The 24,985-nt window shown below is 34.9% G+C and overlaps 3 protein-coding genes and 1 non-coding gene across 5 annotated transcripts; 1 reads left to right on the top strand and 3 right to left on the bottom strand.

Annotated features, from left to right (window-relative positions):
- Position 1: 1 nt before the first annotated feature.
- Positions 2–4,372, bottom strand: LOC137832556 (uncharacterized). The gene is made up of 8 exons (XM_068640770.2): positions 4,046–4,372; positions 3,646–3,775; positions 3,194–3,307; positions 3,013–3,066; positions 2,569–2,615; positions 1,577–1,687; positions 358–412; positions 2–267 (listed from the first exon to the last, which is right to left on the bottom strand). The coding sequence occupies exons 1-8, from the start codon at positions 4,145–4,147 to the stop codon at positions 251–253; spliced, it is 630 nt and encodes a 209-aa protein (XP_068496871.1). The 5' UTR covers positions 4,148–4,372; the 3' UTR covers positions 2–250.
- Positions 4,373–6,742: 2,370 nt separating this feature from the next.
- Positions 6,743–10,039, top strand: LOC137832555 (uncharacterized). Its single transcript, XR_016521574.1, has 3 exons — positions 6,743–7,108; positions 7,770–8,218; positions 9,403–10,039. It is a non-coding gene; the product is annotated as an uncharacterized LOC137832555 (transcript).
- A 254-nt stretch (positions 10,040–10,293) lies between these two features.
- On the bottom strand, positions 10,294–21,090 carry LOC137832554 (homeobox-1). 2 transcript variants are annotated; one of them, XM_068640766.2, is made up of 18 exons: positions 19,976–21,090; positions 19,468–19,884; positions 18,638–18,717; positions 16,854–17,270; positions 16,649–16,738; positions 16,375–16,539; positions 16,047–16,269; positions 15,870–15,970; positions 15,452–15,538; positions 15,195–15,347; positions 14,939–15,094; positions 14,517–14,726; positions 13,769–14,440; positions 13,142–13,690; positions 12,218–12,841; positions 11,985–12,089; positions 11,634–11,897; positions 10,294–11,352 (listed from the first exon to the last, which is right to left on the bottom strand). In XM_068640766.2, exons 1-18 carry the CDS (start codon positions 20,151–20,153, stop codon positions 10,582–10,584), a joined length of 5,262 nt encoding a protein of 1,753 aa, XP_068496867.1. In that variant the 5' UTR covers positions 20,154–21,090; the 3' UTR covers positions 10,294–10,581. The 2 variants fall into 2 exon arrangements, with proteins under 2 accessions (XP_068496867.1, XP_068496868.1); XM_068640767.2 differs by lacking the exons at positions 19,468–19,884; positions 19,976–21,090 and adding an exon at positions 18,807–18,934.
- A 1,787-nt stretch (positions 21,091–22,877) lies between these two features.
- Positions 22,878–23,759, bottom strand: LOC137832553 (protein DMP4). The gene has a single exon (XM_068640765.2). It carries the CDS (start codon positions 23,604–23,606, stop codon positions 22,971–22,973), a length of 636 nt encoding a protein of 211 aa, XP_068496866.1. The 5' UTR covers positions 23,607–23,759; the 3' UTR covers positions 22,878–22,970.
- Between the last annotated feature and the right edge of the window lie 1,226 nt (positions 23,760–24,985).

Raw genomic sequence — 24,985 nt, 5'->3', positions numbered from 1 at the left:
GTTACTCAAATAGATTAAAAACTAACACATTACTAAAAAATAGTTGCTCTTTTGTACAAGTTTTCTGTAAACAAAATTTCTTTCTGGTCAAGTAGTATACTTGTTTAAACTAAACATTTACAAGGAGGTAGAGAAATTAGCATAAAAATAAAACCCAAATACGGTTAACGTACAATTTGAACTCCCAACCTGTTACATTACAGAAGGTATAGCTGTCACGGGAGGAGCAGAACTTTCTCCATACAGCTATTTAATAGATTGGTTCATCTGCGATAGTGGAAAATATTTGTGTAAAGTGATTACACTATTAAAATGAATGTAAATGATAAATGCAATGAGAAAGTAAAGTGACAATACCGTCCCCGTCATCTACATCATTGTAATCATCATCGTCATCGTCAAAATCTATATTCTGCAAAATTTTAATTGAGTTAGATACTTCAATATTTTACTTTTTCTTTCAAACATGGAAACGAAAAACACAGCCTAGCAACCGTATGCTAAATAAGATAAGACAACATACAGGCATAATAAGAAAGAAGAGGGAAAACAGTGAAATAAATACCCTTCAAACTACTACCATCAGAACCTCCCCCAACCCAACTGATAAAAATTTACATGAAGTGATAGATTCCCTATGCCGCCACCATGTCAAATTAAGCAACTACCAAAATCTAATTTAGTAACAAATCATTGAATGCTGAAAAAAGTTCATACCACCACCTGTTGTCGAAGGAAGGAAGAAAGTGCAATAATATGTGAAAGCAAATTCCAAATTCATAGAATTCACTTCTATAATTTAAAAGAAACCTCAAAAATCTGAAAGGAACAACAAGATAGACCAAACATCGCAATTCTCATCATCTAGTTGTCTTTTCCCTTCAAAGGTCAAATTATTTTCTATTGTTTACTTCCCAACTGCTTGAAGAGCATAATATGAGTAACATTTGAACAGATGCCAAGTTTGATATGGAATCCACTTAAAATTTCAAAGAAACCTCCCAAAGCATTGAGCAAGCATAAGATAGACTAAATCCTTGATGTTCCTATTTTCTAATTCTCTTCTCCAATCCTACTATTTTCTTCTTTTCAATTTTATATTTTTGTATGGGGTCAGAAGGGGCAGAGAACCATTGTGGATAGCTAATGAATCATCAGTTGGATCTGCAGGACCACACGCACTCACAACACCCAATTTTCCAATTATATTTATGCAAATGAGAGACACTTAGTTTCTCCTACAAAGAAGGGGGAAAGATCAAAGATGATATGCTGCTACAGCTAAAAAACTTGCTTTCATTATCAACTTATGTGTTATCAGTATATCTAGTTAAAAAATTCAGGTAATGCTCTAACCTTGACTCCATTCAACAAAAAGGTTTGAAGATAGACACATGAAACCATATAAATGCAAGTTTTTCATGGTCAAAAGCTGGGCAGGTTTAGTTTTTTCCATCTTTACCTTTGTCTTCAATTTGAAAATTTTGCTGGGTAAGTTTTTGTGACTAAAATGTATTATTAGAACATAGAGACAAATAGAAATTTTAACACATCAAAGAAAAGGCTATAGCGGAACCTGATTATAATCATCATCACTCATATCTTCGTCATCCTCCTCTTCTGCATTTCCATCTCCATCTTCATCTTCTCCTTCTTTCTTTTCGGTTTCTTCGGTTTCCTCTTTTCCCTGCAGGTGAAACCATCATCAACATATTTCACTGGAAAAGGAAAGGTAGTCCAAAACTAACATAAAAAAAACAAATACAATATTCATGTGGACCAAATGCAATCTTACTCCCAAAACTAATGATCTAGTTTTCAACATTCCTTGAACTTAGCTAATGGAGAGTTGCATCAATGGGAGTAGTGGTGATGGTGGCAGTAACAATGATAGTGGATGCAGAGGTAATAAATTGACGGAAACAATGAAGAAAGGGATATTAATGGGATTAGCACTGGTGGTGACAGCAATTATGGTGTTGGTGTCAAGTGACAAAGGTTGTGGCACTGTTTGCAATGATGGTGGCAATTATAGTGGCAAGGTGAAAGCAGAAGGGGAGGTTTTTAAAGGAACCAAACTGAGGTTGCAGTAACTTATTTCACCATATGTGAGGATCCGAAACTGCCTCTTAATAATTTGAGCTTCTTTCAATTTGAAATCTTAGGATCTAGAAGAACTGAGGATATATTCAATTAGTGATAGCTCAATTCCTTGAAAATGCTATCAGGAATTGAAATTTTGATTTTACAATATATTCCAAGCCAGAAATTAAAAATTGTAGGTTCCAATTACATTCCAAAGGCCACAGAAAACCTTAATGTGTACAGAAAGTGATAAGCATCCAAGTACACGGGAACCTACCCTCAAAAGCTAATTATTATAGGAAAAACCTTAAATTCTTTACCGAGCATCTTATAATAACCAAATATTATTCAACATGGACATAGATACCCCTTAACACCCAAACCCCTATAATTAGTATGTTGCGATGAAATGAATGAAAGTGTTAGTGTCTTTGTTAGCACACACACATACACAGAAAATAGTTTTAAACATAGGTGCTTTACCTGGTTTGTTTTCTCTTGTTGTTCAAAGAAATCCATTTTCTTCATCTCTGTCACACAAACATCTTTATCAGTCTAAAGAGAAACCAAGGGCTTACCATCATTATTATAAGTAAACAACGATCCACTTTATAGATGTAGATAATATCCCAAGCAAGTTCCATAAAATGTTTCTATCAAATAAATAATAGTTTCAACACCGTAAGCTATGAAGCATTTATACAACGATATTACAATCTATAATAGAATGCTGCATTCATAGTACATATAACAATCAGAAGAACAACACATGCAATTCTTGAGTAATGAGAATTTCATAAATCTCTCTAAAGAGAGTGGAAGTTGTTTACAAAGATTAAGCTTGTTTTGAGCTAACCTCATAAATTCAGAATGTATTCACAATAGTGATTTAACCACATAAAAGGAGAAAGGTCATGATTACTAAACCTGACTCTGGGTTCCATCGAAACTTTTTTCGTTTTGACGCCCGCTTGGTTTTACCTGAAAACACCAATTTAAGTTTAAATTATTTGCTAACATGAACCTTAAATGCATAATAAAAAAACAGTAGGGTTTTTTGAATGTAAAATATAACCACTGCCTTCACAGTCCATTCCATTATTCATACCTTGAACCAACTCCGGAGGAAAATCATTGAACGTTAACACTTGTGACAGAGAGTCACGGGTAAAATCGTTCTTCTTCTTGTCAGAAAATCTATCTATGTGCATCGTTTGCCGCTCTGTTGATAAAACAAGAAAATTAACCCAAAAAAAGAAAGTATGCCCGTTAGGGAATGAAGGAGGCTGATATTTAGGATAAATATGGTTCAATGAAAGCGTAGAAAATGTTTTAGAAATAGTATGTCTGGCTGTATGATGGTGTAAACCTGCTCATTCCAGGAACCATTTCATTACCAGCTGGTGTAGGAAGCATAATTTGGCATTATAAGCATATCAGTTTGTCACAAGATTTTCTCTGGTTCAGATTCTTTACACAATAATATAATAATGAACTGCAGTAAAATGATTTAGTTATACCCATGTCACAATGCACATGTAAAGACAACTAAATGCTTACTCTTTGAGGTTGTCTCCTCCAAAAGATAAGGAGAGGCTTTCCAGTAATTTTGTAGCTTGTTACTCCAATTAAGCAACTTTTTGGTATTAGCATCTATCTCACCTATTTTAAACTCAGGCAAAGTAACATCCTGCATCATCGGATAGACGGTGACAAGCAATGAGCATAGGCACTTGATTATGCAGACAAAAAAGAAACATAGAAACATACTCTTTATTTGTCAGTTTCAAATTTACTTTGAGGTAATTTTGAGGTTTTAATAAACAAGAACTGAAAAGCTACAAATCATTTATAGTATAGGTCCTAACATTTGAACAATCACAAAAAAGAAAACAAAAATTGGTGAACTATTAGGGTATGAATGAATTAATATAAACAAATGAAACAAAAAAAAAAATACCTCAGGAAAAAGATCGAATGGCACTTGAGAAGCAAATGTAGTAAACCCACCTCCTCGTCCCCATCCCCCCCGCCCTCCTCGTCCTCGCCCTCTGCTCGCCATCTCCACTCAAAATCCAATTCCAAGTGCAGATGTGTCCACAACAAAGGAAGAATTTACAAAACAACAAAACCTGTTTCGTTGATGGCCGACGGTGGAGGAAGCCAAGGGAGGTGGTGGTGGCGATGGCGGCGACGCTGTCTGTGATGCTGATTGTCGAGTAAGTAATTCTTTCTCTTTACTGTTATGTGAATTTAACGAATAATTTGTAATTCAATATTTGATTTTGTTTTTATCTAATTTTTAGAGTTTAAAAACCATGACTCGTTTATCATTTATAATTTTACTTTTTATTATAATGTAGAAATAAAATAAAACTAAATTAAAAATATTAAAAAAATTAATTAAAATAAATATTATTACATTTCTTAATTTTAAAAGAAACTTTAAACACACTTAAAAAACTAATGGAGTTACTTTAAGAAACTAATTATTTATTAACCATGGTATTTTAATAATATTATCTTTCATTAATGTGTAAGATGTGTATGTTTGTCCACACTTTTTTAAGGTAGAAAAAACCCTTAACACAATTTAACAAATAATTATCAAAACATCAGCACTAAAAAACAGTTAAAGTTAAATTGTACAAAGGAAAAGGAAAAGTGTATAAAAAATTCAATTATAAAAACGTGTGATTTTTATTAATCGTTATTATATATGTTATTTATAGATTTTGGATTCAAAATAAAATAACTGTTTATCTTTTAAAATTGTCAAAATAAGTATGATAAGATAGAGAAAAAGTCTATTGGATTGGATCTAACTTTATTTTTTATTTTTCTGGAATTTTTTGTGTTATTCTACATTAATTTTGATATATGAAACAAATTTTAATAGGCAAATTTTCTTGTGCACCTCCATATCTTTCTCTTATATTTTTTTTATTTTTTTATTTATTTTAATAATATTCTTAAAATATTTATAAATATGATAAAGAGTGTAGTGTTTTTTTCAATTTTAAGTTATGATAATTATTTGTAATAAGTGGTTGGTGATTGAAATAAGTTTTATGATATGTTTATATTGTTCTTTCGTTAACATCTCACCCATCTAAATAATAAAATTGCTTTATGAAACATTGTAAAAAAAAAATGTTGCTATAGAAGGAGGGTATAGCAGTTTCAGGAGTACAACTGAGATTTAGTTAAAGAAAATGAGGTTATTTCATTTATATTTATTTAATTTTTTTTAAAAGTTAAAATTGATTTTTTTATAATTATTATGAAGGTGCATATGGAATTGAAAGGAGAATTTATCATTTTAATATTTTAACTTTTATAGTATATTTGTTTTCAAGGAAGAGGAACGAGGAAGAGAATGTTTTTTCTGTTAGATTTTATATTTTCTTTACTATATAATCATTATAGATTATTGATATATCTTTAAATTTCCTTTTCCACGCTGAAATCACCTCAAAATGGGAAAATTGGGTAGATGTTCATAATTGTCTAGAGGAAAGTGTGGGAGAGAATCAATTTTTTATTTATTTTTTATAGTAATAAATCAATTTCAATTTAGATTGAAATGTTTTAATTAATATATGTTTATAATCTGTATTTAGTTTTTATTATTTTTCTCACTTTTAAATGATTATATATTTTTCCGCTTTGAAAACGATATATATTTTTGTTTATTATCTAATTAATTTTGCTTTTATTTTCCTATTCCTATTTGATTTAATCAGAGGAGTGATAATGGGATCGTATCATGTTTTGATTACATTTACAGTTGAGAGAATAAAAATTTACAGAAAAAATAAAGTTTTTTCAAACCAGTAAAATTAATGGCAACATGTTACAAAAAAAAGTATGTTAAATATATACTACATTTTGAAAGGTTAAAAAATCTTAATTAAAGATAATTATTTTAAAAACTAGCTTAATATATAATATTAACGTTATAAATATCACAAAAATATTAAGAAACCACTAACCCCAATTTACCTATTTTAGGTTTTTTTTTTTTTAAATTAAGTATCATAAATTTGAAAAAGTTTATGTAACGCACGAAATTCACCATACATCTACAGTCAATGTTAAAAATAAAATATTATTAAAATATATATTAAAATGTAAAATTAAATTTACATATATTATAGTATAAACTTAAAAAAATCCTTCATTTCATACAATTACAGATTTAAACAATTAAAGTTATTAGAAATGTATAAAAATATAAATAAATTGGGTATTTTAGAGAAAAAAAAGAACCTTATGTGTGTATATATATTTACTAGCAAAAATAATTATGTTATTTTGCATAGAGTTAATATTTATTTTAGTTTGTACGAAGAAATAAAAAAAAAATTAATGTAAGGTTTGAAATAAATGTAAAAATTGATGTGTTTATTTTCCTAGGAAGTGATAAGGTGTTATAATGTAACTATATTGTGGCCCCCACCTTAGAACAACTCTTTATCTAAAACTCTTTTTACGGTTCTACCCTTTTGGTTTAATGGTGCATTATTGTACCCTCTATTCAGTGTGTGTACCATTTTGTAAATCAATCTCATCAGATCTTTTAGGCTCGTGTATCGCATGGAGATATATTATGCAAATAATATAAACAGACATAAAATTTGATTAAGTCAGTTTCATAAAAATAAAAACAAAAATCCAATTTTTAAACACAGTTGACGTAAACCCATATATAATGATCAAAAGTTAAAGAAACAAAGGGTTCTTAAACAAAAAAGTTATCTCCTCAAAATTTTGCACAGTTTATGTTTAAGAATTGTTGATGATCAGATAGGTTGAGGCTGAAGAAAGAGAAGAGTGAAAAACGGGGAGTGAATCTATGGGGATGGACTACTATGGGATTTTGGAGGTTGACAATAATGCCTCAGATGAAGAATTGAAGAAAGCTTACAGAAAGCTTGCAATGAAATGGCACCCTGATAAGAATCCAACCAATAAAAAAGAGGCTGAGATTAGATTCAAACAGATATCTGAAGCCTACGAGGTAACATCATCAATGGTCCTTGATTTGCTGTGTCGGTGTGCTAAAGATGATAGATTTAGATCCTAGGTTTGATTTCAGTCAGTGTTATTCTGCCTTGGTTAGTTGTGTTTTCCCACCTTCAGTTTCTTGTCCATGATGTTGATCCTTCCTTTCAGTTATTGGACAAGCCTTGACCTTGATTTTGTGTTAAACCTTGGTCACGGTTTAACTGCACTTCGATGATACTGTTCCTTGTTTGACTTCAGTTTCTGTTCATTTGTTTCTAATCTTGTCATGATGATTCAATATTCTTGCCAATTTTATTTGTTCTATTTTGCACTCGGTGATGGTTGATCGATCATCTGAATTGTAACTTTTCACGGTTTTATGCATCCTCTAGATTGCAGGGGCAATTACAGTAGTGTATGGTTAAAGTTTTGTATAGAGAAGTTTGCTGACTCAGTTAATTGTTTGCCACATAGTTACTTTTGTTTGTTCTAGGTAACTCACACGGTTGCTTGGGTGCAAGCAAACTGCACGCTTGTTCACATACTAAGTTGTGGAATCCTTTTATGTTTGTTTCAATTATTCATCTCTCTCCTTCAGTCTATTTTTCTTTGGGAGGCTGTGTGAACTGTGAAATGAATATGGTATATCGGTTTAGTAAGTTGGTTTGATGCAGGTTCTAAGTGATCCCCAGAAGAGAGAAATTTATGATAGGTATGGAGAAGGTGGCCTTAAAGGTGGAATGCCAACACCGGATGAAGGTACAGCTTCCTTCTTCCGAACTGGGCATGGCCCAGCACCATTTAGGTTCAATCCCAGAAATGCAAACAACATTTTTGCGGAAGTGTTTGGGAGTTCACACCCATTTGGAGGAATGGGAATGGGGTTTGACTGTGGTGGCAGAGGCAGAGGCAGAGGCATGGGCATGAGGGGAGGATCGTGGGTATCAAGGTCGTTTGGTGGAATGTTTGGCAATGACATGTTCAGAGAGGGCAGACCTATGAATGAAGGTCCACGCCGCAAGGCTCCTCCCATCGAAAATACATTGCTTTGCAGCCTTGAGGAGCTCTACAAGGGGAGTACCAGAAAGATGAAAATCTCAAGGGAAATTGTACATGCAAGCGGGTAAGTTTTCATTGCCTGTCATTTCAATTTACAACAATTTATACGTGAACCTTCTCTTAACTAAATGCCATGAACAGAATGAGTTCTGTTGTTGGGTTGGAACTAAAATTTTGTTGTGTTTATGACATTTTTATCCAAGCCAAAAAAATATGTGATTGCTACTTTAGATAGTTGTCTGTTAGATGTCTTGATTTGTTGTATTTCCCCTGCTAATTCTTCCCCTCCTTTCTTTTCGGTCAATGAATTCTTGTGGTTGGGTAAGGATTGGTGTACAAACTCATTGCTACAATCTTGATATGGTCACTGCAGTTGGCCATTACTCATTGTTGGCTCCGAAGGGTGACTGATTGAACATTAATTGGGATAAATATAGGAACGGAAATAGGCTAAGTGAGGTCAAGGTCTTGCCAAGCTTGGCTTGATCTGCTTTATAATCTCCTGACCCCTAAGTCTGGTCTGTTAGCCTTTTACAAGTCTTTTTTTAGCTGCAGCTTTTATATGTGCCTCCTGACTTATTAGTCTGATAATCTTTCAGGGTATGTTGTAAACAAGTTGTAAATATTAGGCTTACAAGTTAATAAACGAATACTAAACAAGTCAATAAGCTGACTGGCTAACAAACATGTCACACTAGAAATGGTTAAAACCATGAAAGCATATTGCATTTTATAGCCCTTACAACCAGCTCAAGTCAGATATTTAGTTGATAAAATATTGTGTTAAATAATAATATTTTTCATTAAAAATATATTTGAAGTTTTCTTGAAAGCTCACAACTGTAACATATTTTAACTAAATTATTTCTTAAAAGATTGGGACAAACCAGACTCTAAATGGGTCAAACTGCGAGGCTATGACTGTCAATTTGACATATTTCCACCAGCAATGAGTCCATACCCATTATGCAACACCTTTTCAGGTTGGAACTTTGGGCTGGGGCTGCCACTATCAATTCCTAAACACACTTAAAGGGTGAAGATATGCATGAGAGTGATTTTGACTTTCAATTTATCACTCAACTGTGCAAAGTGTGCATACCAGACTCCCTCGGCTACTCTTCTGTTTGAGCTCTGCAATTTGTTCTCAATGACAAGAAACAAAAGCTTATTCTTTCACTTGTTGTGTGTGCCATATAAGCAAGCAGTCACATTGATAATTTCCCTCCTCTACATTTGTGTTTGCAGGACAGTTTTTCCTGTGGAGGAAATATTGAACATTGAAATCCAACCGGGCTGGAAGAAGGGAACTAAAATCACTTTCCCAGAGAAAGGAAATGAGCAGCCAAATGTCATTGCAGCTGATATTGTGTTTATTATTGATGAGAAACCTCACGGCATATTTACAAGAGTTGGTAATGATTTGGTTGTGACACAAAAGATATCACTTACAGAAGCTGAAGCTCAACAAGGCTACACCATCCAACTTACAACTCTAGATGGCAGGGGCCTGAACATCGCCATAAACAACGCCACTGATCCAGATTACGAAGAAGTCCTCACCGGGGAAGGCATGCCAATTTCCAAAGATCCTTCGAAGAGGGGTAACCTTAGGATCAAATTCAACATCGAAATCCCAGACATAGTTGGTGCCTGAGTGGAAAGCCAGAGTTAAGAAACTTCTGGCACCATAAGAGTGCCAAAACTGTTGCAGAGTGTATCTAGTGTATAATAATAATAGTCTTTGGTGTTCACATTCTTCCCTTCTTTTTTTTCCTCTTCTTTTAGATGGTATGTGACTGGTGAAGTTTGTGAAATGCTGCGGAATTAACACCCGGCATATTAGATCGAGGTATAATATTTTTTAAATTATTGGTGACAAAGAGTACTTCAATTGTGCGGTATCAATGACTGTTAAATTAATTCTAAAAAACTGTGATTCGAAAAATGATCATGAAATGTGTTAGAAAGACACAAACATAATGTAAAATGAGGTGTGCGGATCAGACGGCTTGTGGTGTATTAAAACACCACAGGGTTAAGTACCAGTTAAAGTGGTTGATATATTTTAGATTTGATTTTTAATTTCTTCATTATTTCGGAGTGAACAATCATTTCAGTTAAAAAAAGTCCAAACAATAAGATATAATAAACATTTATTAATTAATGAGTGTCTATTACAAAGAGGGGAGAAAAAATTACAAAAACAAAATGAGGTTGGCAACTACTAAGCCCTCTGCTTCAAGATTCTTAAAAATACAAGGCTCCATTTTGCATGGATAATATACACTAAATCTAATCTACCATAAACTCTTCAAATCATGACATGACTTGGAGCTCAGGTGTTTGTAAAGCTGCAATATAAAAAATGTAACGAAGCAGCCTTCAGGTGCGAATCCCTTCATTGAGAAATTAAAAACGGATGTTCTAATCGGAAGAATCTTCAGACAAAGCTGAGTATGAGCCTCCAACATTTACTACCCTATTTCCCATGCCATCTGAACCCTCACTCATAACATCTGCTTCTGAATCCTCCTCTTCATTCTCTTCAATTCCATTGTCATTGTCATCTTCAGAAGCATCCACATCTTCATCACTCATTCCAACCAAATCCCTACTCCATCTGTTGGGGGGAACACCGTTAAAACCTACCTCCCAGTTTCCTTGATCATATTCCACAGCCTGAGTATGGTCATAATCAGATTCTACCTCTTCAGCACTATTACTAACGTCAGCAGCAACCCCAATGTGCACCGGAGTCATTGGACTTGCCTTTTCTCTATCCCATTCCTCATCCAAATTTTTCAATGGTTCTCTATCAATCTTGGAGCTATGACTAGCAGTCGTATGGCCCAGCAACAAATCTTCAACAGCTCGCTTTCCCACTCTCCGCTTTCTTAGTGTTCGGCGACCTCGTCCAGCACCTTGTCCCTGTGTTCCTCGTGCCTGCTGTTTTAATTTGTGACTCAGATTGACAGTGACCTTAGCATTCTTCCGACCACCATCTCGTTTAGAATTGTACACTCTTTTAGCCAGTTTTTTGCCTCGTCCTGGTTCATTAGTCCCTCGACTACGTTTATTGCCATTTCGTACAATTTTCTTAGGAACAGATTTATCTTTAGTGAATTCATCGTGGTCAAATTCTGCTGGTTCAACCTCCCTATTAGATTTCAAGTGAGTGTATCTTGAAGGAAACCTCTGCCAAAAGCAAGTTAAATGCATTAATTTGTCATCACAATGTCATGAAAATTTTACAGATAAAAAGATCCAGACACTTGAAATATGACAAAAGGAACGTAAATTTAGGGGAACGTAACACCCAATCTGTTTCTAGTCTGTCAGACACAAAAGCTCAGCATCAGCGTTCAGATAAAAATGAAAAGCTGCTGCACAGCTTATGCATAGAAAAACTTTAATGACATCAATCCTGTCGCATAAGACTAAAAGCAATATAATATAAAGGAAAATTTAAGACTCACTATGTATTCTCTTGCTTCTTTTTCCTCAGAAGGCTCAAGTCTTTCAGGCTTTACATAGCTGATGGATGAATCAATCTCAAAAAGTCTGAGAGACAAAGCTGCAGTCGTTAGTGGAACCCATGGAAGCACTGCAACAGATTCAGGATCAGTTGAAGGCTGCCCAGAACATTCTGGCATACTGCTTGATCCCAACAATTCATCTGTTGTAGAGAAGTTAGATGACAGAAAATCTCGCCGTAGTGCTTTCTCAAATAGGGTCAATATCTGCAGAACATAGGTTAATTCACTCGTCTGAGTAGGCATATAATTCAGATCTACAGAAGCTAGAAATTTAAGAATTGAAAGGGGCACCTGTATAAGTTCCTCAACAGAAGATGATTTGCTCAACTTTACACCCCAGTGCCTCCTAATATCATCGGTCCAATTTGTTCCAAATGCTTCAGATAGAACAGATACCTGTAAATAAAATGTGAATACAATTCAAAGTCAAACTAGCAGGACAAAAATAAGAAGGCACAAAATGAAAGCTTATAATTTAATAGAAAACAGGGTTCAAGATGAAAGCAGAGTTACCATCAACTTACCTCCATACAAGCCAACAGGACCTTAAGCAATCTTGTCCTCAAGGGAAGAGAGTATTCCAAAGTATAATTATCTTTGGATAACTTGTCTCGACATTGAAATGCATGCTTAGAAAAATTAAAGCCATTATTTGAGGGAAAAGTCCGGTGGCAGGAACTGCAATGAGAGTCTTCAACAAAACAAAGATCGAGACAGGTATCACAAATGTCCATCTGAGGTTTGCATCTCTTTACCCCATGTTTCATTGCACATAAAACTGATGAATTATAGCATTCTTTCCACAGCCACTTCTGAAAATCTTGATACCTTCTCAGGGCAGCTTTCTTCTCACTCTCACTTTTCCCAAGCTCAATTTTGAAGGATGACGAAGTTTCAGATGTATCAGTGTTCAAGTCATGAAGGGTACTGCTAGGACTGTCAGATCCAGCATTGTGGTCAGGGATAGAATATGGTTCATTAGCTTCAATTTTAATAGAAACTTCGCCTTTGCTTCCATTTTTGGTACAATGTGCATTCCTCTTTCGAATATTTTCTTTAAAGGAATTCTCAATCTTTTGCAACATTAAGCGCAAATGAGATTCCCTGAGGCCACGTGAATCCAATGATGTCAAAAGAGAATCAAAGGCCTGCAACAAAATAGATAGTAACGAAAAAATGAAACTTTGATAAAAACATACAAAATAATTACCAAGAATAATACAACAGGCAAGCAGATGTTAGAATTTAAAAAGGCTATCCTCATTAATTCCATTCGCTAATGATCAGATATTGATCAGGATGTCTAAAAGAAGACTTGATGTGTCCTAAGACCTAACATACATGTCATTAAAAGCATGCAATGGAATATAATAAACATGTAAAACAATTTACAATTTAGTTTATCAACAAAGTACAGATCATCTCAAGGAAAATACAGTATAAGTTACCTCTTCAGAATCAATAAGCCACCACTTGCCATCATGACATTCAACAAAGATCCTGCCAGAACCAGGATCATTGCTAGAAGCAGATGCAACAAACTGCCAATATCGATTACGTCTGCGATCTTGGCCAAGGGGTAAAGACCTGTAGACATACATCTCCTCTGCTAGGTGGGCAAAATAAGATTTCAACTGTGAACGTGACCTTTTCGAATATTGTGCAGGTACTTGAGTCTGAGGGATGTCTGCACCAGTACCCGTGCAAAAATCTTGAACTGATGAGGACTTCTCCATAGGCATGCTCAGTGCAACAGGATCTCCTTTTCGGTTTTCTGCAGTGCTGGGTGATGCTTCATTATTGTTAATATTAATGTCAAGCATTATTGGGCTTTGGTTTCCCTCCACAGTTGGATATGTGTATTGTGTTTCAACTTTATTCCCAGTAAGAGATGGAAAATCTAATTTACCAATATTATCATCTTTCAGACGAACTTTATCTATCTGTGCATCTGCCCACATTTGTTTCTTCAGAGCATTTGCTGATTCCAGTCGATCCTAAAAAACTCACCATGTCAACTTAAAAACTATAGAAAAATAAACTTAAGGTACACTTTAAATAGAAAAGATATTAACCTCAAGGACAACACGGATTGAATTTCCTTCATTTGCCACACCAACCAAAGCAACAAGAGCTTTTAGACGCTCCTCTACGCTGAGAACAGAATATTCTCCTTCTGCAAGCCCAAGAATCCAGGACTCTCCAGATATGCTTTCATCAATTTCCATATTATCTTGATCAATGTTGCCAGCATTTAAATCTCCACGAGTAACAGATCTGGTGACAGAACTGGGACAATCAGCATCCGTGGAACCATTCTTAGGAAAACAGGGTAGATCTGTATCAAACTCATTTCGAAGAAGATCTATGTTGTGATCCAAATTTTCTTTTCCATTTGATGAGCAAATGTTTGTGTCCTCATACTGTTCAGAATTTTGGTTTGCACTAGAAGGATTCACTAAATCCTCATCTTCAGGATCCTCATCAACTTCATCACTTTCTGACTCCTCTTCTCTTTCAACATCATCGGCGTCTTCACCAGCAAGAAACCCATTTTCAAATATCTGAATTTTCTTTCTTGCTTCTGTAAGAATGGAGTCAGCATCAGCAGGATCCTTTCTGAATGCATCTCGTACACAATATGTTGATGGAGCTATTCTTTCAAACAATTTAGTGTCTCTTGTCAAAGCAACAGATATCGATGCTTCAGGTGTCTTGCTGGTTGTTAGGTCCCGAAGACCAGATTTCTGACAGGAAATGAAACATAAGAACAAATTTGACAGTTTTAAAAAGAGCACTTGATAAAAAAGATAGACAGTTCACCTGAATTTTTTCTGCAAGCTCTAGTACTGTCAAACCCTTACTACCCTCCAGTGAGAGAACATGAAAAGCTGCAAATTTAACTGTTCCAGGAGTTAACCGGTGCCTTGATCTTCGGGGAGCCAACAGACCTCTCTCTTGCATTTTGGCCACAGCACTTTCAGCTGCTGAACCATTACGAAGTGTAGAAATGATATCTACACCGCTTTTCCCCTGGAATATCAAATACATTTTGAACCACTTAATCAATCAGAGTAAAGTAAGACAAATAAATATGTTGCCTAAAACAATTGCAAAAATAATGAATGCTCAGTGAACTCAAATGATAACACAAATGTTTCGGCCTATGGGCACTAAAATATCGCAGCATTCATTTAACATAAGACCTTGATCTAAATATTTATATACAAATAAAGAAAGTGAACCTCATCTTTATCAATTGTGTATGACCATGCAATACTTCTTTTCTTCAGATGCGGTCCTAATCCTGCAGAGAGTGCTAACTGTCGGAAAATTTCTGGCCATGTCAACTGATTCAAGTTCTTCTGCCAATTTCGTATGTCAAAACCCCATGCATATGCCTAAACCATAATAAAGACAAATTTGTCTAAGTCAACAGTCTCAGGCAAAACTAATATGTCTCAAAAGGAAAAATAAAATTCAAGATATATATCAACTTACTCCTTCCACAATCTCTGGATGGCCACCTCCAGGATTAGCAGCTCCGTTCTGATTCATCCCCAATCCTGTAGAAGGTGTTCTTGCAACATCTTCAATGTCCTTTATTATCACCTTGAGAAGAGCAACATGTATCTCCCCCAGCAATCTAGAATCCTGCAATCAAATTGTTTGAACAGAACACACATAATAAGCAAGAAGTGCACCAAATTCAGTTCATCTGCAGTAGAAAATCAATAGCAAAGGTCAGATTTACTCACATAGTCATGAAATGCCTGTACAAACTCATCAAGAGTAAAAGGCCATAAATCAAGAACATCTGCAAAAGTAATCAAGAACCTCCAAACCTGAAATAGAGCAATAGAACACAGCTTTCAGACTTTAAATTCAGAATCCTCATTTTCTTAAGCTTAAAAACAATAAAGAACAACATAAATGATCTCAGAATAACATACATGCAAGCTTAGCATAAATAACCTTCACTATAATATACAGATAGATGAGCAAATTTAACCAAACGTTTAAAATCATGGACTACTATAAACCAATGTCAGAAACTGAGAAAGAGTAAAATTCCCCTTCCCCCTTTGGGCAGTACCAGAGCAAGAGATAACTGGTTCAGAGCAACATTAACATACACTGCCATATAATGATGAAAGAATGGAAATTAAAACATACCATGAGAAGGTTGCCAACATTCTGTTCTGAGTTGCTCCAAGGTTGGATAGCAAATGGTTTTCTCAGCTTTACACTCTTGGGTGGAAATACACACAATGAATCTACAGTACAACATGAATTAGTAACAGAACCCAATTATGTAACATTACAAAGAGCAACATCATGATAATTTCTCACCCCTAAATGATTCAAGGTTTTGCAAAGTATCAAGATCAATATGAATAATAGAGGAAAGCCCCTTGCTTGCAGCAGCCAACTCCATCAATTCCAGTTGTTCATCCTCAATAAGCTCCATAGATTCTTTAGCTATTCTCCGAGCATTTGCCTTCTCAAGTGCAGCCTTCCTCCTTTCTTCCTCTTTCTCTTTGCGGATCTCTTCTTTTTGCCTCCTTTTCTCAGCCTTTTTTTTAGAAAAGACAGCAAGAAAAAAGAGCAATGTACATTAAAAATCCAGATGTTTGAATATTTGCCAATGGATTTAATCTATAGGGTTTAAAAAAATTACTCTCAAATGTTCTCTCAACAAAAATTTCTCCCTTCGCTCCAGTTCCCGCCTTTGCTCACGTTTCAATCTTTCCTCTTCTCGCTGTTTCTCACGCAACAGCCTCTCTTCTTCCTTCCTTCTCTCACGATCTTGCCTTTCCATTTCCTTCTTCATTCTCTCTTCACTCTGAAAGGGAGAGGGGAAGTAGAGGGTTAGCTAAAGAGAAGCGGATGTCTTTTAATCTCTATAACATGTGTGGTGGCAAGCAAAATTTGTTTTAATAAAACATTAAAACCTTTCGTTTGAGGTTATCTTGTTTCTCAAGCTCTTTCCGCATCCTCATTTCGTAGGCTTCAACTTCCTTCGCAACTCTGGCTTCATCAATCTACATAAACAGTGTCAAAAATGTATATCATCCTCTGCAAGAAACATTGTTTTAACCTAGCCACGGAAAATGACAGAACAATACTTAACAAAAAATTTACAAATTCAATTAATACCTTCCGTTTCCTCTCCATCCTCAATACTGCATCATTATGAGATACTTGCCCACCAGGTAAAGCATATGGAATTTCTTGTCCAACAATTGGGTGATCAGTAGTATAGTGGGAGTTCATAACAGTATTAGTTGTGTTTATGTGAGGTTCCCTTTTGGGTACAATATCATTTTCTTGAGGGGGAGATGGATAGGGAATCACTTGTTTGTCCTGTGGTTGAGACAAAACACGTACACGAGAAGAATGACTTTGGGGAGCATGAATTCTAGGTTGTTGTTCATTTCCAAGGGGAAAAGGAGTTCTTGCCGGACCCTCCATTGGTTCATGTAAATGGGGGAGGTTTATTTGTCCAAAAACATCAGATCTAATGCCAGACTGGCTTGGAAGAAAGGGATATTCATGGAATGTCCTTGTTATTGCCTGAAATGGATTCCATTTAAAACCAAAATCCCTGACTAAAATAAAGAACAAACAGCATACAAAGGGAATACCGAACTATACATGTGCATTAAATTCATTTATTCCTTTCACTTTCACACAAATAAAATCCAAGTAAATGATAGAGTTTAAAGTACTAATATGCCCAATAACACAATTTAAGCTGATAGTACTAACATGCCATTAGGGAAAACGTGAAAAACTAAACACCAAATGATGCAGGAAATAAAAAGGAATACCATTATATACAGACATGAAGGAAACAAATTTTAAAAAGTGTGCCAATCTTGATAACTAAATCACACAATCACGATTAAAAGAAGGGTTTTCATTTAACATGTACCTCAATCATAGTTATCAATTTCAGACAGCAGTGTGTAAGAACTGACACCAAATATGCTCTAAGATAGAGCATAGCAGGATGAAAGCTATTTAAATTTTTTATAAATATATATAATCAATATTAAGTACAATACATAATTAACTATAAAATGCTCCAAAAAATCCCAAATTTCATGGCATATTCAGAATTATCTAAAAAATCATAGATCTTGAGCAAAACATGCAAGTAAATAACACAAGTGAACAAAAAGTAGCAGGAGACAGTAAAAGTTACAGATAAGTAAAGAGACTAACAGAGAACAGACATGACCTACTCTTTCCAGAAGAGAAGGATGGACAGCACTGGCAGTGGCCTGTGATGCAGTGATCTATGGCAAAGATGAAAGGGAGGATTAGGGTTTTACCTTTCTAGATCTGACCAAGGCTAAATGTCATTTTTATACTAGAGCACAAGCAACATTGGGTTAACATCCCCCATCAAGATTGCACCACTGTTGTATGCAACAGAACCACAATCTGGATGCCATGACCATAACAACAAACACACTTCGAAATGGCTACTCCACGAAAGATTGCACATGATTAATAACCCAGAGCTCGATACAAGACTAATTTGATGGGATACTGAATTTTGGGCTTAAGCCCAATTATTGGGATGAAAAGGACAATAATCAATTATTGGATTCAGGTTGAATGAAACCAATGATCTGGAAGGTTTATTCCAGAAGCCAGAAAAAAGATAGACTGGGAGGAAGTTAGGAAGAACACTGAGGTGCCAAGTTTGCCACCGAAGGAATTATGGGGTGTTGAACGGACAGTGTTACTTTAGAGCAATGTTGTTATTTGAGAGCCTTGAACTCAGGTTGATGACAGATGAGCTTGAATTGAACTTCAATTTTAAGTCAATTCCAGTGGTAATATACAGTTGCTTCCTTTTCTGAATACTGTGTCCTACCATAACTTTACAGACTAAAACACAAGAAAGTTATAGCATAACGAAAACCAACCTTATTTGTCCTAACATCATGTCTTTCGTACATTTTATTTTCATAGGCAAGACTAGGCCGCTTTTGAGGATCTGTAACAGCTGCACCAAAAGAAAATACTAGAAGTATAAGTTGTCAAACAAGGCACATGCACCCATCACAAACGATTATTCATCAAGTAAACCCTCACTTTAGTATCTAATAATATTGCATGCATTTGTCCTTTCAGTCGCTTTAGTAAAACTGCACATTGGTCCCAAAATTTGGAAACATTCATCCTTGTCCATAAAAATGTAATGTCCAATGTGGATGGTGTACCACAAATATAGCAACTAAAGTGGAGATTAAGCAAAGTTATCAACTAGAATGATCAACAGATACTTATCAGACAAAAATGAGAGTTCATTCATTAATCATCAGCAACTTATAACATAAAAGTAATGCTTCTTAATATTCTTAAGGTTGAAAAAACAGTCATAAAGATGACAAGCAAAGCAAAATAAGAACATTACACCCCTCTTTCTGATGATGCACTTAAACTGAACACCCAAGAAACTGGGTTATCCCATTACCGCTTAACAAAATAAAAGCCACATACATATCAAAAATTGAAACTCCGTACTTAACATCAATATCATGAAACCTAAGTACTAACATACAATGAAAAACCAATAAACAAAGCCTGCAAGACAAGTTTGGTAAACAGTTGAATTGCATATCCCATAAAACCCCAAAAAATAGAAAAACATATAAACAGGAGGTAAAAAGAAAACACAATATTATACTTTGATAGCGTTCACTAAATTCAACCCAAATACACAACCATCCACCCAAAGAACCAAAGACCATACCTAAGGGTGCCCCAAATGCATCTGGTGGCAACGGATCAAACTCCACTCCAAGAATAGGTCCATCTTCCCTCAAAGGCTCCCCCAACTGAGCCTCCACACAAGCAATTGCTCTAAGCTCCATTATAGTCTGTGGCGACTCATAGTACCCCCGAGGCACCACATTCCTCAACTCCGAACGGGTAAACGGACTGGAGCCTGAACCGGACCCGGATCCGTATTCAGGACCCACTTCAGAAGCCAGCTTGGGCTCCTCAACCGGAGAATCAGGTAAAGCCGCCGCCTTACGCGGCTTTTTCGACGGCAACTCCTTCTTGTCCTTCAACCGCCGGTGACAGAACCACATCTGCAACTGCCGATCGGACAAACCCAACTTCTCAGACAACTCTGCCCTCATCATCTCGGACGGGTAATTCTCCACTAACCAAAAGAATAAAAATTTAAAAAAAAAATAAGTGTACAACAAACCTACAAATTGAACAAGAAAACAGAAAGGCTAACAACAACGAACCAGCATAAGCTTTCTCAAGCGTTTCAAGCTGAAACGGCGTCTTCATCTGGCGCTTTGGCTTGCTCTGACCCTCACTCGAATTTCCAAATTTGCTGTTACTTTCATTGTTATTGTTGTTGTCATTGCTGTTTTCTTCCCTCTTGACCTCGTTGTTCTCTGCCTCTGCCTCAGCCTCCATGGATCGAGATCGAACCACTTTTCCCCTTCAAACCCTAAGAATCCACAACGAAGCCACAAAAAGAAACACAACCACGCAGCACAGAGAGGAAAGGGAAATAATTAGGGCAACTGAATGGAATCGATTTTAGTGTTTCTTTGTTTTTATTTATTTTTGTCATCTCTTTTTCTCTTTGGAAATCAAAATTTCCGTGATAGTCAAGGAATGGAAAGGCACAGAATTATTATCCTTTGATGAAAAATAAATAAATAGCAACACGATAATTTAAATTGGAAAGATAAAAAGAAAAGCAGCGTGTAATAAGAGATTGAAAAGATAGAACAATGAAGATGAAGAATAAAAGAACAAATAATAAAACAATATTAATAAAAAGATTGATAATCCATAAACAAAAATAATAACCCAACAACAACAGTTCCTCTTTCTTGACTACTATAACTCTTCTGCCACCTTTCATAATAATTTCTTGTAATTATTAATTACAATTACAATAATCTGTTTTTCTTCTTTTCTTTTCTTTTCTTTTTTATGAACGAACGGTGTGATCCTCTGATGCTCGTGTCAAACAGGAGGGCCAGCTAAAAAACAAAACCGAAGCCGAAGAACGAAGAGTGTCCTTTTATTTTCTTTTGTTTATGTTTCTTAATTCTGTTTTTTTTTTATTAACCAAAATGAAATGTTTCTCTCACTGCGTGTGTTTGTGTGCATCACTTTCTCTCCCCCACGTTGTTTTAATTCGATGAACTTTTTATTCTGAGGTTCTTTCTTTCTTGTCTCGGGTTTGATTTTTCTTTCGTTGAATTTTCTTTTGATTTTGTTTTTCTTTTTTTTCGTATTACTTTAGTTTTGGATGTAAGTTTGGTCCATTGGGGGAATTGGAGAGAGAAGAATTACTGAATGTTGTTGTTCAAGTTGGTGGGTTGGATTGGTTCTTTACAAAGATGATTTTGTTTCCAAGCCTCAGTTTTGGTGATTCGGTATCTTCGGCGTGCTATGATCGAATGGATGTTTAAGGTTTGTGTTTTTGTGGGGCACATTCTAGTTCCTGTGCCTTCCACACATCATTAACTTGGGCTTCTTTTTGGGCCTGCGAGATCAAGATTCTCCACTCATCAAATCTTATCAATTTCTTCCTGCACCATATTATTTAACACATTCATTCAACATAAAATTTAAAAATAGTTCATTTACATTAAGTACAATGATTCAAAATTAGATTTTCTTAGTCTTGGATTATTAGTTCATGACAACATCACACATGTTAGTTGGTATGTGGAGGACTCTTTCTAAGTTCTTGAAATTTGTTGAATTTGTTCATGCTTAGATGTGATATAAATGGGAATATTCAACTAATGGTCAAAGAAATTCATAAAAAAAAAAAGAAACTAATGGTCAAAGGGAGAAAAGGGTTTAACTAACAAATGTTTGACAGTGTGGCTGGTCAAGTCAAAGGGAACAACCTTGCAGTAAGTGGTGAGTGAAAAACTCTAAACCCTATTTAGGCAAAAAAAATCCTTTTATTATTGTAAAATCATATTGGTAGAAAATAAACGACATCCTTAATATTGCCAAATAACTAACACGTGATTGTTTTAAATAGTACATGTGTTCTCTTGAAGAGGCATCTTAAGTTTAAATTTCATTTGTGAAAAACAAAAATCTCTCACCATGGAAAATTAATCTTACTATATTGCAAAATTATCTCCCAAGAGTCTCCAATAGTCTCCCATGTTCTCCCATACATGCTTCTACTCAAAACATTTAAAATAAACCTTACCAAACAGAAAATGGCATGTCAAGAGATCAATTAAAAACACTAAGCAATTGTAAAACAAAATAAACATTGTCACAAAACATTAAATTAACTTGTAAATGTAAATACTTAGTGTTGCTTAAATTGGTTGGTTGATACGATATAAAATATATTTAAAAAAAAAAGTTTAAAATCATAAAATTATTTATATTTTTTTTTATTAAACAAATTTTAAAAGAAAAAAATAATTAATATCGGTTTAGTAAACACTAAATTATTTTAATTAAAAAATTAATAATAAATTATGTTGGTTTAACCAATACTATTTACGAGTGGGTTTACAAAAATCAATCCTAATAAACTAACGGTAATCCTATCAAAGTGACTTCGTCTGTTTTGGTCTTCTAATCTTCTCGATCTTTAGGTGTGGCGATATCCGGTTGTTTTTTTCCTCTCTTCAAGCTAAATGGGAGTATTTGCGAAAACATTTTGACGATTAAGTCAGTCTGAGTACAATATGCAGGTGAGTTGTGAGTGAAAAATTACCTTTGGTTTTGGATCCCCTCTAATATTTATATTTTTTTGGATGAGTCTCAACTGTTATTTGCTTGCATGTGGGTTCAAAAGAGGACCCAACTACTTCTTAATCATGGTTTACCATTGAGTATGACTTAATTACACGTTCGGATTAGGAGAGTTATTCGAGCTTCTCCACAATTTGGTAGGACAACCACTATCAAGTTTTTTTGGCTGAATACTTCTAAATCTTAATTAACCAGTTAATTCTTGTTATTAGGTACAGCACCATTGAAGGAAACATAATTTTTACAAGGTAAGATTCAATCCATTGAAGAGTGGTTCCAAGAGTCTATTCTTCATTGAAAAGGAAAACAGACTTGGCGTAGAATTTTGCTTTTGTAATCAAGACAGTACTTATAAGTTATAACCAATGGATCAATGGAGAACTGCACTGAAAACAAATAAATTGAATAATATCTAAGTAATGAATTTGGAGTGGATATATGTAATTTGTTCCAGACACAAGACAGAGACATAAAAGATTATTAATTTGTTGAAAGGGGGAAGCCAATTCCATGTCTCTGTGTAGGAAACGCAACAAAGAACATGCTGCCCAAAACGCCAATTCCCACTGGCAATGCTGTGAGGATTTCCTGTATCTCAGTTGAGGGTGCTGGAAAGAAGCAATTCACAACATTTTGATCAAACAACGCAATTGCTGCAAACACCAAAACTGACATCACTGCATGCAAAATATCTATGAACTTGAGGCAATATTTTGCAGCAAGTTGAGGTGGAAGGGTGGTGGATCCATCGATGACCCACAAGCCCCTCAGGGTGGCAAACCCATAGCAGATATTCCCCTTGTTGTCTCTGAAGCTATCAGTTAAACATAACAGGAAGCACGATGCAGCACAGAGAGATACAAGTGCAGCAGTCATGGCCTTGGTCACAGAGTCACAGTTGCCAACATTTGTGAAGATCGGGGACAGAAGTTGGAAAGCAAGAACAGTGCCTGTTGGTAAAAGGTTGGCCAAATGAGCAGTGCTCTGAAATGTCTGACTAATGGCTTTCTGAATCAGGTTCCTCTCTGCTTCTGGGACCTCACTGTTTCTCATGAGTGGCACCCTTTCTTCATCCTCTTCATTCCTAGAATCATCACTTTCTATTTTGATGTCCATTGCTTGTTGAACCTTTTAGCAGCCTCTGATGCTTCTCTGAAATGGCGTGTATCTATATAGCTCAGCATATTTGAGTGGCACCAAAGAGAAGGAAAGTAAAGGAAGGGAAGCAAGGTTTGTGATTACTTGCAAGGAACACAAACCAAACTTCACACAACCCCTTTCACGAGATTCCTGGAAGAGAGTTAGTTAGAAATAACTCATGCTTATTAATGCAAACCTTTGCAGAAATTAAGAGTAGGATAAGGTTACTGTTTCATGGGATTTTCTTACACGTTTGTTGCAATCTCTTCCCACAATTCATATAGTTTTAGAAATATTTCTCTCACTTATCCTCACATTTAATACACTCTTGATCGTCATCAAAATTTAATTACCATTAAAGAACAACATCAGTATTCGAAATAACTTAAGGAACTAAACAATTGCTATTTAAACTAGGTACAGGGCACATTATACTGACACGTGATTTGCATACACTCAATTAATAATCATTAATCAATAAAGTGATTTTGTTTATTTTTTACTTTGATAATATATAATTATTAACTCAGAAAGCAAATCCTTAAACACAGTTTAATCTTGTCAGAAATAAATCTTCTACTCACTTGTTCTTTTCCTCTTTCAATATAGATTCTCTACTTTTTAATTGAAGGTCTTTTTCCTAGTAATTTTTTATACCCAGTTGATGGTTTTCTCCGACGACAGTTTCTTCCTTCACCTCCATTTGTTTTTTTTTTTTTTTCACTCTCCATACAAAACATGAAAATAATTTTTTTATATATTTTTAAAAAATGGTATTTCAAATTATATAATCCAAAAATCTGAATTTGAGAGGAGCTTTCGGATTATCTAATCTAGATACGCATTTGAAAAAAAGACTTTTGGATTACACAATTCAGAAGCTAATTTCATATTAGAAAAGACTTTCGGATTATGTAATCTAAAAATAATCATGTCTCTGAAAAAAAGTTTATGGATTATATAATCCAAAAGTTAATTACGAATTTGGAAAAGACTTTAAGAGTACATAATCAATAATATTACAGGGAGATATTTTTATAAATACAAAAATTTAAGTAGAAGGGGGAAGAACATATGGAGGTGCAGGAAGAAACAGGCTTCTCCAAGTCAGAGAATAATCTATTATTCGAACTCTGAAACCACAGGCCTAAAAGAGAAAACAGATTGGGCTCCCATGTAAAGGCCCACTTAAGAACACAGACTTTGTCTGGACAAATTCTTACTGCATTTCCATAATTTCTTCTGACAACTCCATATTTTTAAAAACATCAAAATTGTCCATTCTGCAGAATATAAATTCTGGTTTATATATTTTAAGAATTCAAAATACAATATATTCTATAATTCATAATGCA

Source organism: Phaseolus vulgaris, chromosome 6 (genome assembly GCF_051622355.1).
Source record: "Phaseolus vulgaris cultivar YP4 chromosome 6, ASM5162235v1, whole genome shotgun sequence".
Lineage (NCBI taxonomy): Eukaryota > Viridiplantae > Streptophyta > Magnoliopsida > Fabales > Fabaceae > Phaseolus > Phaseolus vulgaris.
This window is presented reverse-complemented; position numbering and strand designations above follow the sequence as displayed.

What these genes read in the sequence shown, in the direction of transcription:
- LOC137832556 (XM_068640770.2), bottom strand. Translation starts at nt 4,147, where the DNA reads ATGGCGAGCAGAGGGCGAGGACGAGGAGGGCGGGGGGGATGGGGACGA. An exon ending in CATTCGATCTTTTTCCTGAG is followed by an intron (nt 3,776 to 4,045) that starts GTATTTTTTTTT and finishes CCGATGATGCAG; the next exon opens with GATGTTACTTTGCCTGAGTT. An exon ending in TCCTCCGGAGTTGGTTCAAG is followed by an intron (nt 3,067 to 3,193) that starts GTATGAATAATG and finishes TGGTGTTTTCAG; the next exon opens with GTAAAACCAAGCGGGCGTCA.
- LOC137832554 (XM_068640766.2), bottom strand. Translation starts at nt 20,153, where the DNA reads ATGGAGGCTGAGGCAGAGGCAGAGAACAACGAGGTCAAGAGGGAAGAA. An exon ending in TGCATTTGGGGCACCCTTAG is followed by an intron (nt 18,718 to 19,467) that starts GTATGGTCTTTG and finishes CTTTTGGTGCAG; the next exon opens with CTGTTACAGATCCTCAAAAG. An exon ending in ATGTTGGCAACCTTCTCATG is followed by an intron (nt 15,539 to 15,869) that starts GTATGTTTTAAT and finishes GCTCTATTTCAG; the next exon opens with GTTTGGAGGTTCTTGATTAC.
- LOC137832553 (XM_068640765.2), bottom strand. Translation starts at nt 23,606, where the DNA reads ATGGACATCAAAATAGAAAGTGATGATTCTAGGAATGAAGAGGATGAA.